General features: G+C 39.7%; 1 protein-coding gene across 3 annotated transcripts in view; it reads left to right on the plus strand.

Annotated features, from left to right (window-relative positions):
- The first annotated feature begins 13,734 nt into the window (after nt 1-13,734).
- The window catches only part of TECRL (trans-2,3-enoyl-CoA reductase like), a 67,798-nt gene continuing 55,897 nt past the window's right edge, over nt 13,735-25,635 (plus strand). For all 3 annotated transcript variants that reach the window (XM_056350489.1, XM_056350509.1, XM_056350500.1), the window contains exon 1: nt 13,735-14,070. In XM_056350489.1, coding sequence (XP_056206464.1) covers nt 13,837-14,070 — 234 coding nt within the window. In that variant the 5' untranslated portion in view covers nt 13,735-13,836. The remainder of the gene's footprint in view (nt 14,071-25,635) is intronic.

A 25,635-nucleotide genomic window follows, 5' to 3' on the forward strand; every position in this document is an offset into this window, starting at 1 on the left:
GATAAGCTGACATACTTTTTAGATTGAAATTGTAAAGTGTTTTACTCCAGTGGAGGCTTCCACTTTAATGGACTGGGAGTGCTTACAAACTTAGTTAGCTTATCTCATTTTGGCTCAGTTCAGTGCAGCAGCAAACAGCTGAGGAGTAACTTCATTAAATGTGCTGTGTGGCAGGGGAGCACTGCTTTGCCAAAGTCTATACTTACTGTCAAGTATGTTATTTTAAAGAGGAAAAGCTAAGATTTCATTATACATTTATTCCCATAGTAAAGATAATTGTATTTGTCCATCATACAGCAACTTTCATGGATTTCAATAAACGTGAATTAAACCCAACCTAAACATTTAGTCTGCAAATAAAATGATAAATATACGTATTTAAAAATTAGCTCTCAAAATAGGCTTTTATTTTATATATGTATCTTTTTAATTGGACTGCGTGCTGAATATGGAAGGCCAGATCTTGATCCTGGTTACCCATTAAGGAATGACAATAAATGGGCTGGGGCTAACAGATTTATGCAGATGTTTTCATAATAAAAAGCTTAGTTTGCAGTGTTTAATATTGGAATGGTAGCCTTGTCCTTCATTCTCTGGTGGCAGATGTGTACATGCACTGCTCTGAGAATGGGGTAGTAACTTGTTTTAAGTCTAGTGGGAGTCCTGGGCTACTGGAAGGCTTTTTGTAGCTGAAATCTAAGGTGCAGTTTCTGATTACATACAGATTGACTGGATACCTGCCTATCTTCTCTGAGAAGTCTGCTAATCCCAAAATTTAGGCCATGCAGTGACTAAAGTGGATCAGAAAGCAGAGCAGAAAGCAGAGCTTTCATCTTTGTGAGTTTCTGATGGTGGACGTCTAGATGGATGTTCAGACAGCCCAACCTTGGGCATGCAGATCCACAGAAAAGGGAGTGGTTTTTTCCCAGACCTAATTTTGGTGCCTTGATTTGCCTTCTGTCCACCAACTATGTATGTAAGAAAGGTACAAAAAGCAGTTTCCTGGGCTGGATGGTGTGAATAGCTGTATTTTATTTATTTCTAGGCTAAAATAATCTGAACGGGACCACGACCAAAATGAAATAATTGTAAAACTTTTATCCTATAAAATGTTACTATCTTTTTTAGATTTAAAAATATTTGATTTTTTTAAGTGCTTCTTTCAGATACTTTTAATCAAGGACACAAACATGCTGGTGTTATTCAACCAAAACCAAATTTCTTCTTGAAGTTTTCTGCTGTAAAGAGTATAATTTTGGTGTGTGTTGTTTCTGAGCTCGGCCTCCAGGTCACTGTCCACTGAGTCCTGAGGCCCTTCAGTTTTTGGTAAGCTGCCTCTGGCCAAATGCCCAGTCCATGTTAATGCATTTTCTGTGATTTTCAAAATTCTGCCCAGATGGTCTCTTCCTCTGGAAGAATTTGCAACGCTCAATCTCACATTTTCCTCAGGGGAGAAATATATAATTTAATTTGTGGGTTTCAGTAGTCTTACTAATGACTTTCTACTTGTTCTGTTGTTTTTAAGTAGTTTTGGATGCTTCACTGGCACTTTTATATTGTCCTGTATTGTTTCCATCAGTTGCTCAATTTCAGGAGGGAGAGATGTAAACTGTACTTCAGCTGCTCTGAGACAAAGCTGACAGAGCTACTGAAAATGAGGCACATGCTGCTGCTGAAGATTTTGCCTTTTAGGGCTGTGTTTTGCTAGAGAGAGCTGGAAAAGTATATCCATGTGAGAGCCTACCGATACTGAAATGCTTGTCTCTCAAAGTCTACAAGAGCATCAAGTTGAAACCATTAACTTTTGGCTCAGAACTTGCCCTTTAGCAGTACACAGAACATTATTAAAACAACCTTTCAGGATTTTGCTGGTGAAGAGGTCTGACTACTTCTTTATCACCGCCTCAGCAGTGCTAACTGAAGGCATGGGCCGGAGGAGCTCAGCCTGTCTCCTGATCCGACAGGTTCACAGGTCTGCACAGAGCCCCGCTGGCAATGAGTCCAGCCTGCACATCAGCTACAACAGGGGACCTGCTGGCCTCTCCGTGTAGCATTCCCGGGACCTCTACTGTTCTTAAAAAACCTCTCACTTTGTTTAGGAGTGTTTAAAAAAGGTGTGCTGCAGTAGTTAGTGTATAATAACAAAAATGATAAAAGCAGAACAAGCAGAAATTATTTCATCTTTACCTTCTGGGAAGCCATGCAAAAGCAAGATAGAAGGTTTCAATGTTCCTGTTCTGACAAATTCTTTTTCAGTTACAGCTGGCTGAAAGCAGAAATGTTTTCTGGGAGAAACTTAAAGAGCAACTTCTTTTTTTGGCCCTATTCATTAAAGCTGTATTCTTATTCTGGCTAAAGAACCAAGTATTTAAGTTTCAATAGGTATTAGTCTGCTAGGGGAGTGCTCTGAAAGAAATATTTCAAGGTGGAGTTTGTGGTTCCCTGTATGTAGGTAGCCCTGTACTTAGCTTACAACAAGCTGACACCAGTGGTCAGTCTGCTTTGCTCTAAATGCTGTGAATTCAGAGAAAAGCTGTGACCTCAAATGTTCATTAGAAACCTGAGGCTTTACAATATGTCCATATTTTTGTTAGTAAGACTGTGTACACCAACAGTTCACATTGCAGCTGGGTGCTTTAATAGCTAAACCGACAAAGAAAAACTGCCACAGACAGTGATAAAGTGCCTAGTAGTTATTTTCTGTGTCTGTTCTTGGCTGTTGTGCTTTTGCATGCAAAATCAGCTTTTTTTGAGAACAGAATGAAACTACCAGTTCCTCTGTTGACAGCAGAAACAGCAAAGCAGGTTCTTTACCTGTGAAGAAACTTGCAGGCACAGCCAGTTCCTCTGGGGGCGGACATGACACCAAGAGCTTGGGCACAAAGACCGCTAAACTGGGTGGACTCGGGTTCAGCATCTGGGGTGCTTGTACATGGTTTGCTCTCAATGGAAAGTCACAGCAGAAAGCAGTTGATGCAGGGTCTCTTGTACGGCAGCGATGACCACAGTTGTCTGCAATTTTGGAGAGAGAGAAAAAGAGACAGAGACTGTGAAGGTACAGTGTGGATGTCACGCATGCACAGTGAGTAATCCTGGTGAACTCACACCTCCCAGTCAGCATGATAGAGCAGTACACAAGGATTGTTGAAGTGGATCTGCAGCAGTAACATGGTTTGCCAAATGTCTGACAGCTTGAAGTGTTGGACATACGTAAAAATAACTGATGGTCAGGAAAGAAAAAGCAAAGCTATACCTCATTGTTTTTCAGATAGGACACAGGACTGATTATTTGCTAAGGCTGTGGAGGATGTCTAGCAACCTGGCTGATGGGGGTGGGCCCTTTCAAACGCAGACATATTCCAGTCTCCTGCTGTAAGACAGCACAGGTAAGGTAGGATTTGTAAAAACCATGAATTTATGTATCTCATCAGCTTGTGGTAGCGATAATTGCATCCAGTCCTGCTAGGCAACTGTGGATTTTCCCTTTGCACTGGTAAAATTCTAGTCCTAGAAGACTGCAGCTGTGATGCTGAATCTTCCTTCATTTCACCCTTATAAATGAGCATCACCTTTAGCCTTTTAGAGTACTTCCTACAGCTGGGTATAGAGGGATGACATTGTTTCTACCCAGGGGCTTTATTTCACAGCATTTTTGAAGCTGTCTGTGGATCTGAGTTGCTTTCTGCAGCAGGAAGTCCTGGTGAAGCATGCTGATATATTACCTGTAATCCTTGAGTGTTGCTTCCCAGACTGTTAAATGTCAGGGCTCTCCTTGTCACATCTATCTGTATGACCTTGCCCACGGGATGGCTATGGAAATTGCAGGAATGCTTTACAGCGACAGTTGTCAGCCTACAAACAGCATCAGCTTTTTCTTTTTTTAAAGCAAAGATAATTCTGACAGCTGGATATAACCACACAGTGGTTGTCCTGACATTGTTTGCAAGCTGGTCACAGTCATTCCTGACTAGCAGCTGTTAAACTGGAACACAGACTCCACAGGTGTTGAGTGACATGCTGTTGCCCTAATGTGCCAAGCAACAAGTGCTGTCTTTTAGCAGCCTGAGCTCATATGCTTTTGGAGTATACTATGGCAATTATCTGCTTTGGCTTTGCTTGTCCTCAGAGCCAAACTACTTACTGCTGAGTTGTCACATGCTAACTAACATAAGCAGCAAGCCTCTGTCCTTTCTGGTTTGCTACAGGAAAAAGGAAGTTGTGCATTGCAAACTTCACACAAATTACTGCACTCTTCCCTGCCAGCTGTGCTGTACAGAAGCAATTTTTTTTACATTAAAATGCTTCTGTGCCAATGTTGGTGTGATAAAACAAAGCATGAATGAATTGGGTTGTGCCAGTAACAGAGAGCCAGGTGGAAAATGCTTTCTTCACTGGGAATACGTTTCACAAGAAGCCACAAAAGCATTTCTGGAACTAACAGTACCATTTTTCCTTGGAGCTCAAGTTTAAAACGCTGTTCTTCTCAACTTGTTCCAGGCTGCTGTGTGGTATAATGCCATTACATGGATGAAACGCACATTGTTTGTGTCTGCGCTTCTTTCTGGTGGTTAAGAAGGAACGTGAGGGGAGGCCTGGAGCTCACATGGGTTCCATCCTCTTGCGTGTAGCAGGATGCCCTGACGCTGTGCTGAGATTTATCGACCTTATGTCTGTGGGCAGCTCACCTTCCCTACGGGCCAGTTCTCCTTTCCCCTCAGTGCACAAACTTGTGGCACGGAGCATGAGAGCACAGGCCAGATTCTAAAAGCGACCCAAGTGCTACAGCACTCTGCTGTCAGGCAGGCAGGTCCTGGCAAGGTATTCGGAGTCCAGTTGAGATGTCAGGGCACCCTGTACCTTGTGTAGGGGAGGCAGGTGTCTCAGCATGGGGTACTTACACAGATCTTGTCCTTTGAAGTTACACAGGGACTGAAGTCCTGGTCTGTTGGGTGTTCTCCAAGAAGAGAGAGGTAGTCAGGAAGCAGGTCTCTCTGTGCCTGGTTTCTGGAACCTTATCATGTTTAGGCATGAGTGAAAGGACCAGGTTGCTCCATTACCTTGTGAAGGAGCCAGCTTTCACGATTCAGCGTGGCACACATGGATGTGCCACCGGGCTCCCCATGGAGCTACTACTTACCGTGATTCTGTCAGTACCCTCTAATCTACTTGGATTTCCTGATGGAAGGCAGGCTTTATTTCAGGGTATGTGGTGACTCCAGGCGCTGTGAGGATGGCAGGTTTGATGAGGTAGTAATCCTGAGTGCATGATCCTGCTACATTAGAGGGAGTAAGTCAGTGACATTTTCACCTAAACCTGCTGCAAGCCGGGCTGCCTGGTGGAGCACCGTTTCCTACGCTGGACCAGACCCCAGCTCCAGCAGAAAAATGGTCTGATCTCAGGGGAAACTTCATTCTGCTTCTGAAGTATAAAGAGTGGGTTTCTTGTAGTGCCTTAAACATGATAGATTTCTTCTACTGTTTTAAGTAACACTAGTGAGGAGACCCTGGACTCTGATGCATACTTGGGACAGATAATGGTCAAAACATGAAACAGATAGCTCTAACTAACCCAGGACAATATTCAAATTGGGATAGGATCACTTCATCATTGGAGTCATTACTGAGAGTGGTAGTAGTCTGGGGGCAGATGATTTGGTTGTATAGGCAGAAGAGTCTAAACAGGAGAAAGCATTTTAATCTGATGAGCATGCTAGTCTTGTTAATTTTTCTGCACGGAAACATTTTCCCAAACATTTCAAGCTTGAAAAAACCTGCCACTGAACAACAGTTCTAATGAAATAAAAAGAATCCCCTTTTGTTCACTTGTCTAATTCCAAGTTTTCTGGAATTCTGTTCCTCAAAATCATTCTGCTTTGATAGAAAAATGTCACAAGAATACTTTTTAGTCACAAAATGAATATAAAAATGACTGATCATTTTTCTTTTAGCTCAAGAATAATTTTCAGGCTGAGCCTGAATATTAAAAATGTCATAATAAATGGCAACTTTTCTGAAAACTTGAAAGTTTGTGAAAGAAGGAGGTTATGGTGACACATGTTTCAGAAACCTAATTAATGAAGCCCTGAAGTGAAAAAGACTGAGAACAATTTGACTTCTTGCATGAGAAGAAATAACGCATAACATTTCGAAAGTAATAAAAGACCAATCACCCCAAGAACTTCAGACAAAAAGGGAGGATTGTAAAAGAGGAGTTAGATTTCTTTTTGTCGTTGTAAACCTTTAAACATATCTCTGTACAGAACTGTCTGAAAGACCACAATTGTATTTTGTGACAATTACTGAGGTTTCAGGATTTTTATATATTCTGCATTAGCAAACAAAACCTCTTCAATATTATGTTGAAATAGCTCCTTTAGGAATCTCTAAGTGTTCTAGTCAAGGTTGTTCTTCCCTCCTACTGGTCATGAGGAGACCAGATTGTTCTGAACCTTAAAATCTTTTCATTCAAATGAGTAAATCTTTTGAAGTGCTCCAGCGTCAATGAAAACTGCATTTTTTAACAACTTTTTGTTTTCCTGAAACTATTCCAAATGACTCCAACTTAATCTTGAATGTAACGGTTTTGCACAAAAGAAAGATGAATTTAATCTCAACTATAAGAGCATGGATTTCCAGTTCTGTACTGCTGCCATTTGTGAAAAATGGCTTTGCCTTACTGTATTTCTTTTCATCATCCTTACTTAGGGGCTGATCAGCTTCCAATAATGTGGTTACTCAGTCTTACCCTGTGAAATTACAATCCATTATCTCATCAGGATATTTTCTGTGAGGGGGATTAAAAAAAATGCTGTCTGTAATACATATACTCAGTTGAAATTAAGTAAGGATGTGAAGTAAGCTTATACTGTTGAAAAGTACAGGGTATCAGCACCTGTCCTTCATTAATCTGCTCAGTCCTCTCTTTACACTATGAAGTGACATGATAACATAAAGCCACAATGAATTAGATGGCAACTTTCTTGTCTGTCCATGTTTAGAGGACTCTCATCCACCTAGATGCTGCCTTGTTGCTAGCTTTGCTGCTGGACATGAGTATCGGTGCTGAGATCGACAGGAGGCTCATCACACTGGCTTTCCTCAAATGAGCAATGGCACATTAGAGTACATGAAGCCTATTGCAAAACAGTGAAATGAAACCAAACATTTGGAAGCAAGTTTCTAACCTTTGTTAATTAAGGTGCCATTTTATTAGGCAGAATTGATGATGTAGTAAGTGGAGGTCACACCATGTTAAGGCCGATGGATGGAAACACCTGTTGTCATTGAAAGGCAAAGGCTGCTTAAGAAGACGCTAAAGGGTGAGCGTAATGCTATAGAGAAAATTCTGCAGGTAAAGGTCAGTGAAATTTTCCTTAAAAGTAGTTCTTGGAAGTGTTCGTGTGACATTTCTTTGTCTGCTTTCTAATCTTTGCCTTAAAGAAACAATGGGGTAGGATATTGTCTGTGTAAGGACTTAAACATGAACAGTATTGATCTCCCTGTCTGACTGCAAAATGCCAAGACTGGCTTAAAAATCATAGCCTTTGTTTTGAAACAAAAAAGTATCTTTGTTTCTAGACCTCTTGAGGTCAAGTTTTCAGACACGCCTGTGTGTTTCTAAGGGCTCCACATCTACCTAAGTGAAAAAGAATAACAAAATATGTAAGCTTAAAAAACAAATACATTTCACATAGTCATGTAGTTCCAAATGCCATGTGTTTAGAGGAAAAGACCATCACATGCCTCAAATAATGAAAGTTAATAACATCAGGAATAGCACAATTTGCACTGATCGAATTCAAACAAGAATGAAAATTCTCACCTGCAGATCTGTAAATATGTTATTTATTGTCAATGACATTAAAAGACTGATCCAGCAATCTATGAAGATTCCTTTGGGCCTCTTCATCACCAGGAGCATCTCCTCAGGCTTCTTCCATGCTGCAGTCCAACAGCTGTCTTTTACAGCATATCCTGACTTGTCATCACATTTGAGCTCTGCATCACACTGTACTTATTTTGGTAGAGAAGTAGGTGTGTGTTTGTGTGTGACAGGGGCTGGGGGCGGAGGTTTCACTTTGTACTTCTTGCAGATAGACTTACTGTGCCTGTTTGTTGACTTTGCTTATTTCTCTTATATCTCTTGGGGATAAAATAAGCACCAGCTTTAGATTTGATTTGCACTGTGAATTTGATTCTAATTGGCACCACCCACACCAAGGTTTAAAGTCAGCATTTTCAGTCTTCAAAGCCAGAGGGATAAAGCCAGGCTACTAGAATGAGATTTTAAACAGCAGGAAAAACTCCATTGCTGTGATAGTCTGTGATAGTCAGTGGCAAAAATGTCTGCAGGGACAAGGTGGGCACTGGAGATCTTTGAGCCCTGCTTGCGAGGTGTTCCCTGGAGTCTCCCTTCTCACAGCCTCTGAAGGATGTAGCCTGAGGCTTGGAACTTTTGGCCATGTAATGTTACCATTATGCAGCTCACAGGGTCAGAAAGGCTGCCACCCTTTGCTGAGGAGCCCTGCCAGTATAGCCAAAGGGAAGGAACATGGCTATGTATCACTTCTGCCCTGCCCCTTAGCTCTGGTGAGGTCTAGTTCTGACTTCAGTATTATTTAAAGCTGTTTTAGGATTGCTTCATGTTACAGAATCAGTGCACTCTCCTTTTGCGCCTTTCTATCCTGTCCATTACTTATTTGTTAAGAGATTTAGCTTCAAGAGAGAAAATATAAGTGCCCAAGTAGTTTTTGTAGTAATACTACAGAGCTTTTTTCTAAGTGGCTTTCTTGAGAGTATGTACAAGTAGATAGAATGCTTTCAATTGATGTTAAGGTTGCTAAGGTAGACATGTGCAGGCAAAGAAACCCCAGAGGATCATGCTTTTTTTTTTATTTTTTTTTTTTCCATGCAGCCTTTATAAACAGTGTTTGGGAATAATGTATCAAATTCCACATACTATATGCTGCATTCTTAGCTCTACGTTCTTAATTTCTAGCAGCCAGGCTTGCATGCTTAGATTTCTGTTATGCTTCAGGAATGAGTTCTAGTTGTTACTAATATAATACAGATAACAAAATCAAACCAAATATTTAAAAGCATTAGCCCCCCAAATAATCTGGTAAACTTGTTCCTACACTCTCAGCCAGATAAAGCTAGGAGCCAGGCAAATTACTGTTAGTGTTTTTCCAAATGAGTACATTGTACCAGGTTCTTAAATCCTTCCTGTGACAGCTCAGTAAAAAGAGACTGAAAGCACAGCTGCCCTGCTGCCTGGCTCTGAAAACACTCGATCCCAGATTGAAACGGGAAAATGCAGAGCAGTGCTGCTTAGATCAAGTGCAGGAACAGGCATATGGGCTACACAGCTACTGAACTACTGTTTCCATCTTCACCTGGCTTATAAAACTCCAAGAAGGGGTCTGACTTTCCAAACAGGTCCTTTTTATCCAGTTTTCTGCGGGCCATGCTCAGAGTAATCACCCTGTTTTCAGAGAGCTCTTGGGCAGCTATTGTTATCATCCCTTTCCCAGTCAGGAAAGGAGAGAGACCATGGGCCATGGTATGTACCACATACATACTGGTTCAGACCTCCTTTAGCAAGGGAACGCCACTGCTGGTTTGCAACGCAGTTGAGTCCTTACTTGGTCTCAGTGTCTCCTTCCCCAGCAAAATGCATGGCAGAATTTCAAAAAATGGGACACTGAAGTGAGTATGTGTGTGACCTTGGGAATCTGCTTTGCTTTAGGCTGCATGACCTGTGGTACTGAACCCCACATACTTTGGGGTCTGGAGTCTTTTTGTCTTGGGGGTGTTGTTCAGTTCTTTGGCATTCATGAAGCTGGTGGGAAAGTAATAACCCTGCTTCCACCAAGCGTTTGAAGTGTGCAAGATAAAAAAGCCATGTGTGAGGGGCTGCTAACAAGCATCTGGACTGATAGAGATCACCCTCCGTTGCTGACTTAACAGCTGACATTCTGCAGACTGAAAGGAGATGACCAGTTTTGTGGGGAAGGAGGAGTACAAAACATGACCAAAGATGAAAAGGAACTTCAGAAGCACCTTAAGGACCCAGCTGAGATCTTATGAAATCCCTTTGTGCCAGGCTGTCTGCAAAATGCACAGTGCAAGAGAGCATCACGCAGAGAAGACTCTCTTCACGTGGGACGGGAAGGGAAAAGCAGGAAAAACAGCAGTTCCCTAATGTCTCACAGGAAATCAGCGTCATAAACAGAAACTGAATGCTAAGTCATAGTCTCTGCTGTTTTTCATGACCTGCACAGGTTGATGCTTTTTTCAAGATACTGTATTAGATAAGGGTGCAAAAATCCACTACAGGTGTCACTTTTGTTGTGAAAATATCAGCAGTTCAGTTAACCAGAAACGATGGCCCTGCTGCATGCTTTGGGGGGAGGCATTCCCTCCCTCCTGGAAAAAGTGCCTTTCAGAAGGATGGCTTAACAAAATGTCTGCCCGTCTGCAAAGTGGTTCGTGTCAGCCAAGTGTCAAGTGAGGAGAGGAGGTAGAGCCACAGTTTGAGAAGAGTTATGCCCATCCTCACAGCCCGTCAAAAATACTGGCCCCTTATATGGCAGGAAATCCAGTGCGAGCTGAAGTTGTCAGAGATGATTCAATTCTTGCTGAGTGCTCTTTGACTCTTCTCAGAGTCCCAGAATGAAGCTGAGGTCAGGGACTCAGTGACTGCTGGCTACTAGCCCTGCCACAGCTCTGGGAACAGCAGCCTGTACCCATCTAATGTGGATCTGTAGATCTCACCATAGGACTGGCTGACTGCTTGCCCCCAGGTGCTGAGACTCCCCATCTCCAGTGTCGGGGACTGAGATGAGGTACATGTAACTGCATTGGAAGGGAGGATGTGCCTTCTGTCCAGTAATGAATATTTCCCTTCCATGTACGCTCCTACATAGAATGGGCTGAATTATTTCACATTGAGCCAGAACATCTAAACCCATTGATGACATTTCAAGCAAGTGCAGCACTTGTCACATTAATGGCAAAAGCTCCACTACTTTTATGTGTCTCCCCTTTAAGGCTCAGGTTATCAGCTGTAACTCTACCTCTGATTATTTTTGGTAGAGTAGCTCTCACCCACCTTATATGCAAGTAATATGTTTGCTGTAGACATGGTGCTGCAGTCTAATCCTAGACCCATAATTTAAATATAGTAAGGAAAGGGCCAGCCACCTTCAGGGAAGCCTTGCTTGTTTATATCAGGAAAGTATTTGGCTCTGTAAAGACTGTTGTTTATCAAAATTTTGAAATTGCATATGATTATCTTAGATTAAAAAATAAATTATTTTGTAAGCATTTTCTTGGAATTGGTTCAGATATTCAAATTTTCATTGGTCAGTAATAAAATTCTGATAATTTAAATGTCTGCAGTAAATCAAGCTTTTTTTCAGAAGCTACAGTTCAGACATTGTAATTTTAAATAGTTGTGAATATACCCACAGTAATGACTGCAACACCAGTTCCTTATACATAGAAATTAGCCATGATGATCAATATTATTCTTTATTGCTTTTGAATTGATATCAATTTAGAAATTTATTAATATATACTGTTACAGCTCACTGATTCATAGATTTTACAGCTAAAAGGTGACGTTATACCAGTTTGTCTCATCTCTTGTACAGCAGTTTTATACGGTTTCCTTATAGTAGTCTGTTCAAATAAGTGAATCTCACACTTGGAACTTAGGACCTGTGTGTTCTGTTGTCTTTACCTGGCTGTTTTTAACAAGCCCCTTACAGTTAGCCAACAATTCGTCACTCAGTGCTCCGACTAGCTCACAACAATATTTTTGCTTGCTATATTGACACAACTAAGACGATGATTCCTTGCATACCTTCCATCTAAACTCAGAGACAGGTGTATTTTGATCACAATATAATCTTGTTCAAGTCTAACATTTTTTTTCTTTAGGTGCTGACTTGGTTTGCATCAATGGCAAGACACTAACTGATTTCAGCAGAGCCAAAATTTAATCCTTGTTTGTATTAGGTTACCAATATTACTATCCATCTGCATTCCTGCAGTCAGGGCTTTTCGCTAACAAAGCCAGTGAAAGCATTCAAAGGCTGCGTGACTGCAGTTTATTGTTATCAACAAGTAACAGGGATTTTTCTTTCAAACTTGAGCTACACACAGAAGTTTGTTATGTCATGTGGACATAAAGCATCTTAGTTATAAGCTGGGGTTAGCCTGTTTAGTCAGAACAACTGGCTAAAGAATTATAAATAAATTAGACTAGCTCTTGGTATTGGAAGTATTTTGTCCTGTTACCACTGAGCTCAGACCCATTCATGAGTTCAGCCCCTGCTAATTTACTGTTTCCTTTTCCTGTTTGTAAGCAGGGCACATCTCATGGATGCAGGCTTGATTCTTCAGAACTTAGAACTTGACGTAGCATGGATTACTCCATCAACAACAACTATATAGCTCATTTATGTGAAGATGGGCATTATCTGTGAATACTATCTGGAGGGGAGCCTTGGTTTGGAAATGGCTTCTTTGGGTGTCCCCCTCACTCTCATTTTTAATTATTGCAACAATTTATCAATTAGTTTCTCCATTATTTCATAGAGCTTCTTGTCATGTGTCACTAGACAAGATGTGGTGGCCACTAAATTTTCTGCAAGTTATAGCAGAAAAGAAAAGAGACCTGTTCTGTTCCCACCCTGCCTCCCAGAGCGGGTATTAGCTGCAGGGTCACTTTTATCTTGTGAAACTTTTTTTTACCTGATTAAATTTCCTTAGCGTAGCAAACCTATATGACTTTTGTAAACGTGATTGTAGTTTCCTTGAGGTTTTATGTAAAAATGTATTCAGAACTTACTCTGTCTCCACTGGAAAGAGTTGTCTGCAGAAGTCTGTGGTGCCCTTATAACACTGTAATCCCAGGCAGCTCAGGGAAATTGAAGGAGAATGTCAGGATGGAAAAGCGCAGCTAGTTCTATTAAATCCTATTAAAAAATCATATGAGGAAAAATGAGGTTTAAGCCAGGCTTGGGGAAGCCGTTTTAGAGAAAATTTGTTTTAAATAATCCTTATTTTTACCATTAAGACTACCTCTGTTTTGCTGCAGAGTTGCACTGTGAAAATTTTCAGGAAAGAATAAGAAAATAGTAAAATGATCTGAACTCTGAATTAGTGCCTTTATGGTTATAATTTCCTTTACTTCAGTTGAGTTTCCCTGGCAGAGCTGCAAGGAAAACTCTACCCCATTAAATAACAGAGTCCACAGTACTAAATACAAGCAGGTATAAGTTCTCTCTCTATTTGCAAGCAATCCCTAAATTTTGTTGTTGAACTCCTGGCTTTTTGTGAGTAAATATTTCTAGAAAAGACGGCATCTCACATAATTTTGTAGATTATGCTAAGGGTGCATACATACACTACCACCCCCACCCCCACCCCCAATAGATGTATATGTGGACACCTTTAAACATCTGTCTCGGGAGGTAACAGTGGAATTTGGTGCATTCATTCCTGATTACTCTGGGGCTCTGGAATTTCAGGATCTGACTCCTTCTAATAGGGAATCTCTAGCTGTGTCGTTTGAAATGGTGGTTTAAATAAAAAAAAAAAAGCAGCAGCAATACAGCACATCACAATAGCAAGTTAAATATAGACAAGGATTACAGAGCCATTGTTTTCACTTCTGCTAAATAAGACAGTACTCTTAAAATGGAACACCACTTGACCTTTCAAGTCTCATCAGTCTGTGATTGTATTTAACTGTGCGGGGAGGAAACATATTCCCCCTGGAACTGTCCCCTATTGATATGACGATCACTACTGCTGGGTCACACCATGCACAGCAGGCAGAAACCCAGTGCTCCAGAACACAAGAGGAATCTTGCAGCGCATGGAGGAGCTCTGTCCATGTCCCACAATGACACACGCTCTTTTTTCAACTTCTCTCAGCTTGTGCTCTCTGCTGGCCATCTCAAATCACCACCAGTGCTCAAACATTCAAAAATCACTTACTTTGAAGTGGAAATTCTTGATGTGCAAAGCAAGAAGCAGATCTGCATTGTGGACAAGGTGAGTGTGTTATTCCAGCATGCTGGGGACGTGCCTGGTTTACACGGTGCCAGTTCAGGGACTCTGTTTTTACTCTGTTGTGGTCTTACTCTGTAATGGAAATGCTTTCATTCTTTTCTCTGGGGGATACTCAGAACTTCTTGTTAGTTGCAATCCTTGGCTAATGTTGTCCAAGATTTTTACAAATAATCCCAAACTAGTTTCTTTTAGATCTCCTGGCTGCTCTGTGGATTCTAGATATGTCCTCAGGCTGTCTCTTGACACTCAGATTACAGTGTTTATTTCAGAGCATGATACTTAAACATCTGCTTCAGAATGGATATTAAGTTTTAATACATTTGTAAAGCTTAGCATCTCTGTGATCCTATAGGTTGTTGTTATCTAAATGTACTCAACTGCACCCTACTTACCAGACTGGGCAGGAACCTGACAATTTTTTAAAAGACCCTATTTTTTTAAAAAAAGGCCTTAGCTTAAAGAGGTGGCTTTTTTTTTTTTTTTTTTTTTTTTTTTTTTTGTAACGTGAACCACAAAAAAATAAACTACAGTCAAATTGTATAACTAGGACGAGAGGACTGGGTAGGAAGGAAGTTTACAATGCAGTAAACAACAACTGAAAAAATGCTTCATAAATATTTTCATCACAGTTTCTGTGATTCATTGTCCCTCAGCTGAAGAGCTGGTCTCTTGCGTGCCATGAAAATGAGAATCCTAATCTATTTTGACTATATGATTTGTCAGTAATGTAGTAGAGTTTTGAGACTTACTCTTTCACTAGAAGAAAAAAATAAAAATAAAAATATAAAATAAAACCCTCTCTTATTCTCAACTGGCAACAGCTGGGATCACTGGTTAAGTTTGCTTCAAGTGTTTAATTTAATGCCTTTGAAATATGCAGGGTGGAATACTACCAGAATTCTAGTGTTCTTGATCATTTTAAGGGTGTTTTTGCAATTTGTATGCCTAGTTAAAGGTACATGTCTCACTTGTTCATTCTTAACGGGGCAAAATATTTTTTTTTGAGATTTTTTAAAATCTAGCCAAAGGGGAAACATGTACAAAATAGTCAAACTAATATGATGACTATTAACGCAGTTCTACTGAAAGTGTTTGCTGTATTTAATTTACTGAGTGACTTTTATGCAGTTATTAAAAAGGGTTATCTAAATACTATACTGAATAAGGTTTCAATCCAAAGAAAGACTGAGTCTTTTTTCCTATAGTGTCATTAAAAGAAATACATTAACAGAAACAGAATTAGGTGAAGAGCCACATTTCAGTAATCCTTCCATGATGTATGGAAGAACTGTGGTCTGCTAGGACAATAGCAGACCTGTGTTTTAATTTTAATCCTGAATTTTGATGAGCCTGAACATTTTCTACACCTTCTCCAAACATGGACTCTGCCCCTGTAGAGGTGGAAAGAGAGTTATGAGTGGTGATTGCAAAGTACTCTGTCTCTCTATAGGGATAAAATACACTCAGAGGAGCAGTAACAACTGTAAACTGAAACTGTTGGCTCAGAAATCTATGTTCAATTTACATGGCCATGGCCAGCAGTACAAACCTTTTTTTTTGGCACAGACTGCCTAAAGAATTGGGATTTTGAATGTGCATTCACCTGGCTAAATCCGTTAATTTGCTGTGATAATCCCTTCCTAAGGCAACCCTGAAAGTAGAGAAGCCGAGTTCCTTAATCCCATGAACACTTGTTCGTATTGGTGAACTTCATTTCTGTTGATTATTGGAGCAAACAAGCAACCATTTTACTGGACTAGACTATCTTCTGCTTAATCAGATATAATATTGATACAGACCCAACATAACGCTTCTAATGCCTGTTTTCTATTTGAAAGATGATTACGATTAGCTTAATTTCTTGGGGTTGCATGTAATTATTACCTGTCAGAATTTATAATAGGAGAGAATAGGAACCACAGATTTTTAAATGCATGTATTTACACTTTTACTTCATATTGTTAGTAGTTCACATTATTATGATTTAGCAACTGCGTTTGTAATACTCACAGATTAATAAATCTAAAGGGACAAGCTCTATTGTAATGGCAGAGAGAAGACCCCTTTCTTTCTCCACCTAATAGAAACCCAGGCAGAGTGATTAGATGATTAATACTATGTGGTTAAATACCAGTCACTGCTTCCAGAGGTTTAGTTTCTGTGAGACACTTGCACATGCATATGAATCCTATTCAGATTAGTGGGAGCTTTGTAAAGTCTGCAAAATAATTCTACATCTAACTAGTTTCAGTACTTAGAAAAAAAAGATATCTCGTACTCAATGCGGTGTCAGGGATTTAGAAGAGGTGTGTTTGGCTGTGTGATTTCGAGCAATCGATTGAAATCAATAGGCTTTGGATCCAGCATAAGTAACAGTGAATTAATTCTCCATCTGTAAAACTAAAATAACGTTATTTCCTTTGGCTTTCTTACCCATCTTATACTTTGGGGAAGGATCAATCACCTATTAAGTGAACTGAGTGGTTACTAGAAGGTCTTGATCGTCTTTAAGACTGGCTTAGAGAAACAGAATAAATACATATTTACCTGGTTTTTAAGCCTGTAAGATACATTCACATCATGCTGCAGGGTTTTACACAGTCAGGAAAGGCAGAAAAAAATATTGAAAGAAAGTAGAAGAGGAAAACCCCAGACATTTTGTCTATAGTCATCCCCTCCAGGAGCTGGGTCTTGAAGAAAAATACATAATCTTGCAAAACTTGAAGTAAATTCACAAGAGTCAGGAACACTAGCAGTTCATTTTGCACATGCGTACTTTGAACATAATATTCTTTATAGGAGTGTAATTTCTTTTATTGAATATTGACAACCTGCCCCAGGGACTTCCCCTACTATGGATATGACATTACTGCCAGTAGTTTGGTGTACACGAGCTTTTCCAGTGAGTTACTTAAAGAATTTAAAAGAGAAATAATAATGTGAGATCTTTTTCCCCGGATTTACTCTTGGTACAGAAATTAATTCTGAGGTGAGAAGTCATGGAGAAGAGGCCTCAGATTTTAGGGGTGGGGAGAGAGGGAAGGAAACACAGACCTGTCTCAAAATTGTTTTCCAGTTATTCCACAAAATGTCCTCAAACTACTTCTAACAAAACAGCAGGCACCAGTGATTTACAGAAAAATGGGGGCTACCTTGGACATCTGGAAAAAGGCTTCAAAAGGGAGCTGGCAGGGAAAACTAATTTAAACCTAGGCTATAACCCCATCCGTCTGTCACTAAAAGCAATATATAAATGCTCAGATACCCTGGGACTGTACTCACATGACCAGAGGTATCCACAGTCTGATGTGATGGCAGCAGGGGAACAAAAGCCAGTGACGTTTTGAGGAGATGTATGGGTGACCTCCCGCTCTGCGCACTGCCCACGAGAGGGCAAGGGTCCAGGCGTGTGGGTCAGCTTGAATGAGAGTCCTGGGTCTGTCTTCCTTCCTTCCTTCCTTCCTTCCTTCCTTCCTTCCTTCCTCCCTCCTTCCTTCCCTCCCTCCCTTCCCTCCTTCCCTCCCTCCCTCCTTCCTTCCCTCCTTGCTCCCTCCCTCCTTCCTTCCCTCCCTCTCTTCCCTCCTTCCCTCCCTCCCTTCCCTCCTTCCTTCTCCCTCCTTCCCTCCCTCCCTCCTCCCTCCTTCCCTCCCTCTCTTCCCTCCTCCCTCCCTCCCTCCTTCCCTCCCTCCCTCCCTCTCTCCTCCCTTCCCTGCTCCCCAGGGAGGCAGGCCAGTGTCCTCACGCACAACATGGCTTGGCTGCAGCAGAGCATCTTGCCTGACCCGAGATCCCTCTACAGCTGGGGCAGGATTTCGTAGAACAGAAAGGTGTTTACACAAGCAGGCAAAGGCCCTGCAAAGCTGGTGGCTGAAAGTCACAATTAGGCAACCTTAGCCAGGAAATTCAGCCCATATTTTGACAGTCAGTCGGGGTTGATAAATAAAGTTTGGGCATCTTGTGAGTGAATCTTCAGTCTCTTCAACATGCAAATCAAGACTGATTTTTTTTAAGGTGTTCTGTAGTTGAAACATGAGTCACACAGGTTTCTTGCTCAGGGAGTGAAAGAAGTATTCAGCAAGGAATAAATCTCTTCTTTGGCCAGTGTAAAACAGCAGGTGAGCCTAGGTGATCACAAGTCCCTTTTTTCCTCACAATTTATTAATTTCTGTGGACGAAATTCCTTCCTGTCTGTAAAGAGGAGAGGACATGTAATTAGTGATTTAGTTTTAGAAATATTTTCAGGGGAAAAAGTCCCCAAAAGTCTAAGGATTCTGGCTCCTATATTACTTCCAAAAAGCTACGCAAAACAACACAACATGCAAAATTCATCATGTCTTAAAAATGAAAGAAAATAATTCCTGTTTGCATTTTTTAACAAATAATCCACATTTCTCATCGTCAGCCACAACTTATGAAAAATACATAGGTACTCAAAAACTGTTTTACTTGTACATTATTCCAAAAGCCTGATGTAGGTTAGTTTTAAAGTTATCGATGTGCAGTGATTTGATTTATAAATGCTGTTAAGGCAACTCATAACTGTTTCTGTTATAGCATTCATTGTATAATATTTTTTTTCTTCAAATTAACTTGTAGTAAAATGTATTTTCCCACAAACATAATGCAATGCCATTAATTTTGCATGAGTTGCTTTTAAGGCAGAAAGTGTTACACAATACAGTTTTTACAGAATAAATCACCTTTGGGGAAACCAGCAGAGAAAGCTTTTTCCCCACTGAAAGCCTCAGAGCTCAGTAGTTTCGTGCTATATGATTTTGCAAGTCAGCTATAAGCAGAGGTGCAAACTCAGGTTTTGGCTGCTATGCAATGTCCCTCCCTTGCAGAGAACTTCTTAAGGCCTACAGAAGAGAGCTTGCTTCTTAAGGCATGCAGGAAGAGCCTCTTTTCTTGGTGTGCTGCAAAGATGATGGAAGCTACTTTCCTACTGTTCCTTAAACCAGCACTCCCTGCACCCAGTGCCCTCTCCCACTGAAATCTCTTTGGAAAACCCAGTTACTGATAGTTAAATGTTTGTGGTTAACGATATATACTGTAGGAACACTTAACTGTATTTTTGTGAGTGTAGACATACCATGCAATGCCGACAATGAAAATCACGTGAACATTGTTATTTTTCTTAAATTAAAGGACTCTTGCATAGGGCTTGTCCTTTTGTTACACAGTTTTGTTGTGCCCAGCATAACACAAGTCTATGCATCAATCCAGTCACTTACATCATAGAATCTTTTAGGTTGCAAAAGACTTTTAAGATCATCAAGTCCAACCACTAACCCAGGACTGGCAAGTCCATAGCTAAACCATGTCCCTAAGCACTGCATCTATGTGTTTTTAAACGCTTTCAGTGATGGCAATTCCACCACCTCCCTGGGCAGCCTACACAACTCTTCTTGCTGTTAAATATTGCACAGTATATGTATTATTACTAAAAGATGAATTAGGGCTTATTCTGATTACTCTGAAAGGCTTGCCTGTCTCTGAAGGACTTCACAAGCATTTTTGTTTGTAAAGCACCTAAAACAATAGTGTCCTTTTATCTGCACACTATGGCTTAACAATACAATGGATTTATACTGGCACAACAGCAAAACCAGATACATGCAGAAATGGTACCTCCAGTATCAGAAATCTATTACTTCTGCCTGCGGGTTGCAGCTCTGTCACAGAAAGTGAGCAGCCAAGAACTGTCATCACCAGTTCTCTTTTGCATAGTCATCTCTAGCAAATAAAAATAACTTCTCACATCATGACTTGGAGGTTAGAGATACCACATTCATTTTAGGTAAGCAAATGCAATCATTAAATAGGCAATGAAACTCTGAAAAGGAACTCTTTGCAGTACCAGGACATTGTCTTTAACATCAGGCTCTCCTCATTTGCTTCATTCTAGGGAAGTATAGTAAAGAAGTCCTTTCCCAGGAAAGAAGATTAATATTTTCATCACCTTGTGTAGTGATGTATTTATAGTATATATTTTTTCCCCTAAACCTTGCCATTGTAGTATTTCACGTCACAGGACTCTATATTCTTTCTTGTAGAGAATAAGTAAAACCTGTGCGTTTCCACAGCAGCCTCATGTCTTGCATAGGATTTTTAAGATTATCATCTTTCTCATTCAAGCATTCTATCATTACAGATGTCCTGCTTCTGGTGCCAAAAATGCCCAGAGGGATTGAATAACTAGCTATGTCGGAAGAGGGGGCTTCCATGGCAAGACCACATGCTGATGCTGAGTCCCACAAACTATGGATTCCCACAGCAATACGGATGAAGGAACCCAGACAAAAAACTGGCTGGACATAGGCTCATTGCTGTGGAAGTCCTCTTTTATACTTCCTTTTGGAAGGAGGATTTCATGGTGTCTTGTGTCATTACTATATGTTTTCACAGCATCCAGCACAATGGGGATCTGGTCCCTGCTGGGAGGCATGATGAGTAAATACATTACATTTACAAACATATTACAAAGTCTATACATTTTCTTGCCCATAAGAATTGAATCTTACACCTACCCCCTGGTGCTGGAGGTGATGACAGTAGTATTTTCTTCCTCAGTTATTAGTTACAGTTGGCAAAGTAGGTAAACATATTCAAATTCCGTTGAAGCAATGCACTACACTCATTTCTTACTGCTCTACTAGAAATTCACATAATTTTAATGTCAATATAGTTTCAAACGAAAAGAGGCAACTAGACATATTAATTTCTGCTTGCTCTTTGCTGTCACTTTTCTTGTTTCAATAGGGCTTTTAAAATAGAATACCTGGAGAAATGGCCTTTGATTTATCTGGAAGAGAGAGACTGGGGAGGGGAGAAGCTGGTAACTTTAGGGCATTTAGCATTTGTAAAGGGATAATTTAAAGAATTACAGAAGCTACTACAAAAGACTAATGCTCCAGCTGATACTAATTTTCAGAGTAGTGTAGTGCCTTTAAATGACATGTTTTATACATCTTTTATTTTAGATAGAAAAGTCTAAGCCTAGGGAGAAGAAAGAAAGGGTGAAATATAATAAATGATCCAAAAAATTAAACCTGATTCAAAGTTCAGCAAAACCAAGAGAATGAATTCTTGAGACACCAGTGGTTTTCTAGCTCTTCATGAGCATAAGCCATTCTGGCCAAAAGGAAAAGCTATGCTACCTAAAGCAATGAATATTGCCAAAAGTGTATCATCTCTAGAGACAGATTCCCAGCCAGTGTGAAAATGTTCTCTTTCCCCAAAAAACTTTACAACATTTTACCCCAGCTGTACATTTGCCTTATTGTATCAAAGGTAATTCACAGATTATTGCAAATTATGAATGTACTAGAGCTGTAGGTGTTTTGTTAGTCTAATAGTTAATCAGCACAACCCACGATGGAAATTTAGGTGTATAATGGCATCTCATATAGGCATTATTGTAGCATTAAAATGCTCCTGCTCATGATTTATTGGTCCATCAGAACATGCTTGAGGTTCTTTCTTAAATCAGACCTGTGATTTTTCACAAAATACCTGAGCCATGTAGTAATGGATCTATAAATATCTAGCAGTATATATGAATGCTATTGCTATAATATATCTGTCTATGTTTAAAAAAACCTGGATTTTTAAAAGTCCTTAAAATGCAAGCTTTCCTTTTTTAATTTATACAGCTCTTGTGCTCCAAGAGAAGTGGCAGTCAGAGAATCTGTACCAGAAGTACAGCAAGCATCTTCATTGCACTTGGTGTTGTGAAAAGTACTTAGTTTTCTAACTGACCTGATGATCTTTAATTGTTCTCATATGTGACCCTGATTTCCCATTCCTTCCTGCTTCCCCTCATGGACCACAGGGTGCTTGCCTTCTCTCCATCTTTCCCTGCCTGCTCTCCCCAACAGAACTTTGGACATACTGGCCAAATTTAAATACAACTGTGAAAAAAAAAAAAAGAAAAGAAAAAAAAAGGCTCAAAAGATTACTTAGTTCCTGCTTGTCTAATGAAGCTGGCGGCTGGGGAGTGCAGTATTTGTGAGCAGGGAGCCCGGGCAGAGCTCAGCCTTCACCCCTGCTCTACACCAGTAGCCAGCTCAACATGCACATTCCAACTGGGCGATCAGCAAGTGCGTGGCAGCAAAACAGCCCCAGTTTCTTGCCCAGTGGAAATGTCATAGGAGACAGGGAAGGGATATAGGGCAGCTGGAAAAGGCTTGGAAGTCCTTTATTAGTAGAAATTAAGGCTTTATTAGTCCTGCTACTCATAGAACCATTTGTTTTGCCAGTACGTGGTTTCCTATGAATTTTCTTCTGAGTTGCCTGACCTCACTCTTGCTTTCTGTTTTCATACAGTCCCCCAAATAGTCTGTGACCATTCCATGGTAAATATGGGTTGAGTTTCTTTGGGTGCACTGCTTGATTTTAAATGTTAGTAGTCTGCATAGGTATAAAAAGCAAACATAAATCTCTACAGCCATTTGATAGAAAAGGGAAGACAAATTTAGAGAGATTTCACAGCTAAGCTACTTAATCCATGCTAGGACTGGCAATCAAAATCCAAACAAAACCCTAAGCCTCATTTTATTCCTGAAAAGAATTGGTCAAAATTAGGTTTGAGCTTTTTTTTGTTTATTTTTGTTAAGTGTCTATCCCAAATGCTGTTTTCTTTGCAAATTACAGTGAAAAAAAAAAAAGAGTCTTGAATTTGTGATGAGGTAGAATTTGGGAAAGATCGTATTACAAATTAATTTTGAATATTTCAATATATTATGACACAATAAGTATTTCAAGTACAATTTATTTTACAATTTAATAGTGTATTTATTTGAATGTTATTTCCTGTTGGGTTATTTTCCATGGCATGAGAAGCATAAGTTATATTATTTTACACTATCATGATTGATGTGTCATAAAATAATGCAAAAGTAATGAAAGTTCCATACCGATGAGGAATAAAAAGAAATGAAAATGACAAAACAAAATGAATTTTTAGCATGTTCCTGAAGCAGGATTTTTTTTTTTTTACAAAAACATTTTCTATTTAATTTTCAAAATTTGAAGTCAATACAAATTTACACATCCAGAGTTGTGCCAGAACAATTCCAGTTCCCCAGCAGAAGTGTTGTGACAGAGGCTTCCAGACTGGTACTGTTAAGCTCTCAAAGGTGTATACAGCAACCTTACTCAGCTACTTACCTAACAAAAGGCTGAAAGGCATGGAGATGCACCAATTCTAGTCAGATTTGCTCAGAAATAGGTGAACATGGTGAATTCAGTAAACTGAGGGATAGCCTGCATGCCTTCTGTTTGCTGGTGGATTGCATTCTCTTTACTTCCACTCTCATCTTTATAAAAGGGAGAAAAAGCTGTTTCTGGTGTCTGACACTTTTTCAGAAAATTTCTTCTAAAGGGAGAGTATTTTTTTTTAATGTAAATACACAGCTAGCAGTGCAAAACCAATATAACATGTTTAGAGACAAACTTGGCTAGTGTAAATTGACATGACTGCACCGGGCAAGCATGTGTTTATGTGTATTCTTAGATAATTTGACCCATAATTACTGGAAATATTAGTCAGTTGGATTATTTCATATGCCAGAATTCATCTAGGAGATTGCTAAGTGATACAGCCCTCTCTACTCACGTATACTGGAACTGACCTGAGGTAAAACCATAGTTCTGAATATCTCCAGTTTCTGGAAAGACTGGCTTTAGATCAGAGCTAGCTGTTGGTAGGCAGTTCACTGCAGTTTACCAAGTGAAATATTACATTCTGTATAAAGCCTTTGTGTAGTTGCTGACAACACTTATCTATATGTAGTTATTTCTATGTTATTACCATGGTGAGCTCATCCATTTATATCTCGTTAGACATGACCAGCACACTGGTTTACCAAGCTAACAAGAGAGCAGTATGGGACACACTGAGAGAAGCTACAGTAAAACAGTACCCAGTTTTTAATATTGTCTTTGAAAATTCACAATAAGAAAAACTAATCTGATCTAGAAGCCAAATTCATAAAATATGGAGATCGATTTGAACAGGTGTTTTCCTGATAAACTTTCTGTGAAATTCTGTTTCTAATAATACAGCATGGTCTCAAAGTAAGGACAGGGTGCAAAAACATTAATGATGAAGTATTTCTTTAGTGCTGAATTTGGAAATTACCTGGCTTTCTCATTAGCTGGTTAACTGTTTTGGGGTCAGATCCTTGGCTGCAATAATCTGATGTCACGCTTTTGAACAACTTTACCCTGGCTGAAGATGGGGCTGTCTGTGATTAATGAGCAGCTGGAGTGGCAGAATTTCTGAATTTCTGCAATTATGGAAAATTACTGCCCGTGGGAAAGTAGGTGACTCAGCAGTGCAGTGGTACTGACTTGTCCCAAAGAGAAAAAACATTCAAAGGGAAATGTTGAATGAAAGATCACGTATTTGCTAAAATTCTATTATTCAAATTCTTATTGATATTCTGCTAACCTTTAACCTCTAAAAAATGCTTTAGTGGAAGAACTGTGTGATGCAATTACATACAGATCACCAGATGTGTTATAATTCCTTGAGTTATAAATGTGAAAGAGGTACAAAAGTGGATAACTATCTGATTAGCTTGCACTTACAAAAGGCAGTATTAAGTTCCCATAATGTCTTCCACTTATGCTATGACTCAAGGAAAAGCACTAAGTTACTAATACAGTATTTTAAATCTTAAAAAGAAATGTGATGCTTTGTGCGTTGCTGCATAAAGGAAGGACAGAACTGGAATGGATGACCCAGAAGGTTCTTCCGCTTTTGAATTCCTGAAAAATGAAAAGTTGCCTCAAATGGAAAAGTAAAAGTATTTTGGCTGTGAAGGTATAGGAAAAATAGGATTTGAAGTTTTTAAGTTGTCCTTTTCTGAATGAAAAGTGTAATGAATACAACCCACACCTGTAAAATCTGCATTTCTTCATAACATTTTTTGTGAAGAAAAAGTAGTCTTGAACCTTACACATGATAGCAACTTACTAGAAAGTTAACTATATTTAAAATCTGGTGTTAAACTGCAAGTCTAAGAAGCTGGAGGGAAAACTGGCTTGACCATCACACATGGAAGGTATTGTGCCAATCGAGAGCTGTTTTTACAATGAAATCTGTCTTGTTTTAAATAAACTAAGGGTGGTCTTTCACTGTTTTCCCTTTGAAAAGTGCTGAAATAGAGGAAAAGGAAGGTTATAACACTTCAGAAATACTTTAAAAGAATAAAAGGCGAGTAAGACTAATAATTGCAGTGAAATGTTCCAGGGTGGTTTATTCAGTTAGCACAAAGGGTAATAAGAGCAGATGCTGTTCCAGTCCTTACAATTCTTTAGCTTGTATTGACGTACAATGAAAAGAACAAAAGATAATTAATGGTCTATGAAGAGGACACTCTTAGTAGTAAGCTCATGTCTCAGCATCCATCTTCGCGTTGATCAATATTAGAAACTATAACTTCAACAGTTGTTTTATGAGGCCTTTAAAAAAAAGGACACAGAATTATCAAGATCATAAAAAAATGTATTTCATTCTTTTGTGACTATAGCCTCATT

This window comes from Falco biarmicus, chromosome 1, assembly GCF_023638135.1.
Source record: "Falco biarmicus isolate bFalBia1 chromosome 1, bFalBia1.pri, whole genome shotgun sequence".
NCBI classification, from domain to species: domain Eukaryota; kingdom Metazoa; phylum Chordata; class Aves; order Falconiformes; family Falconidae; genus Falco; species Falco biarmicus.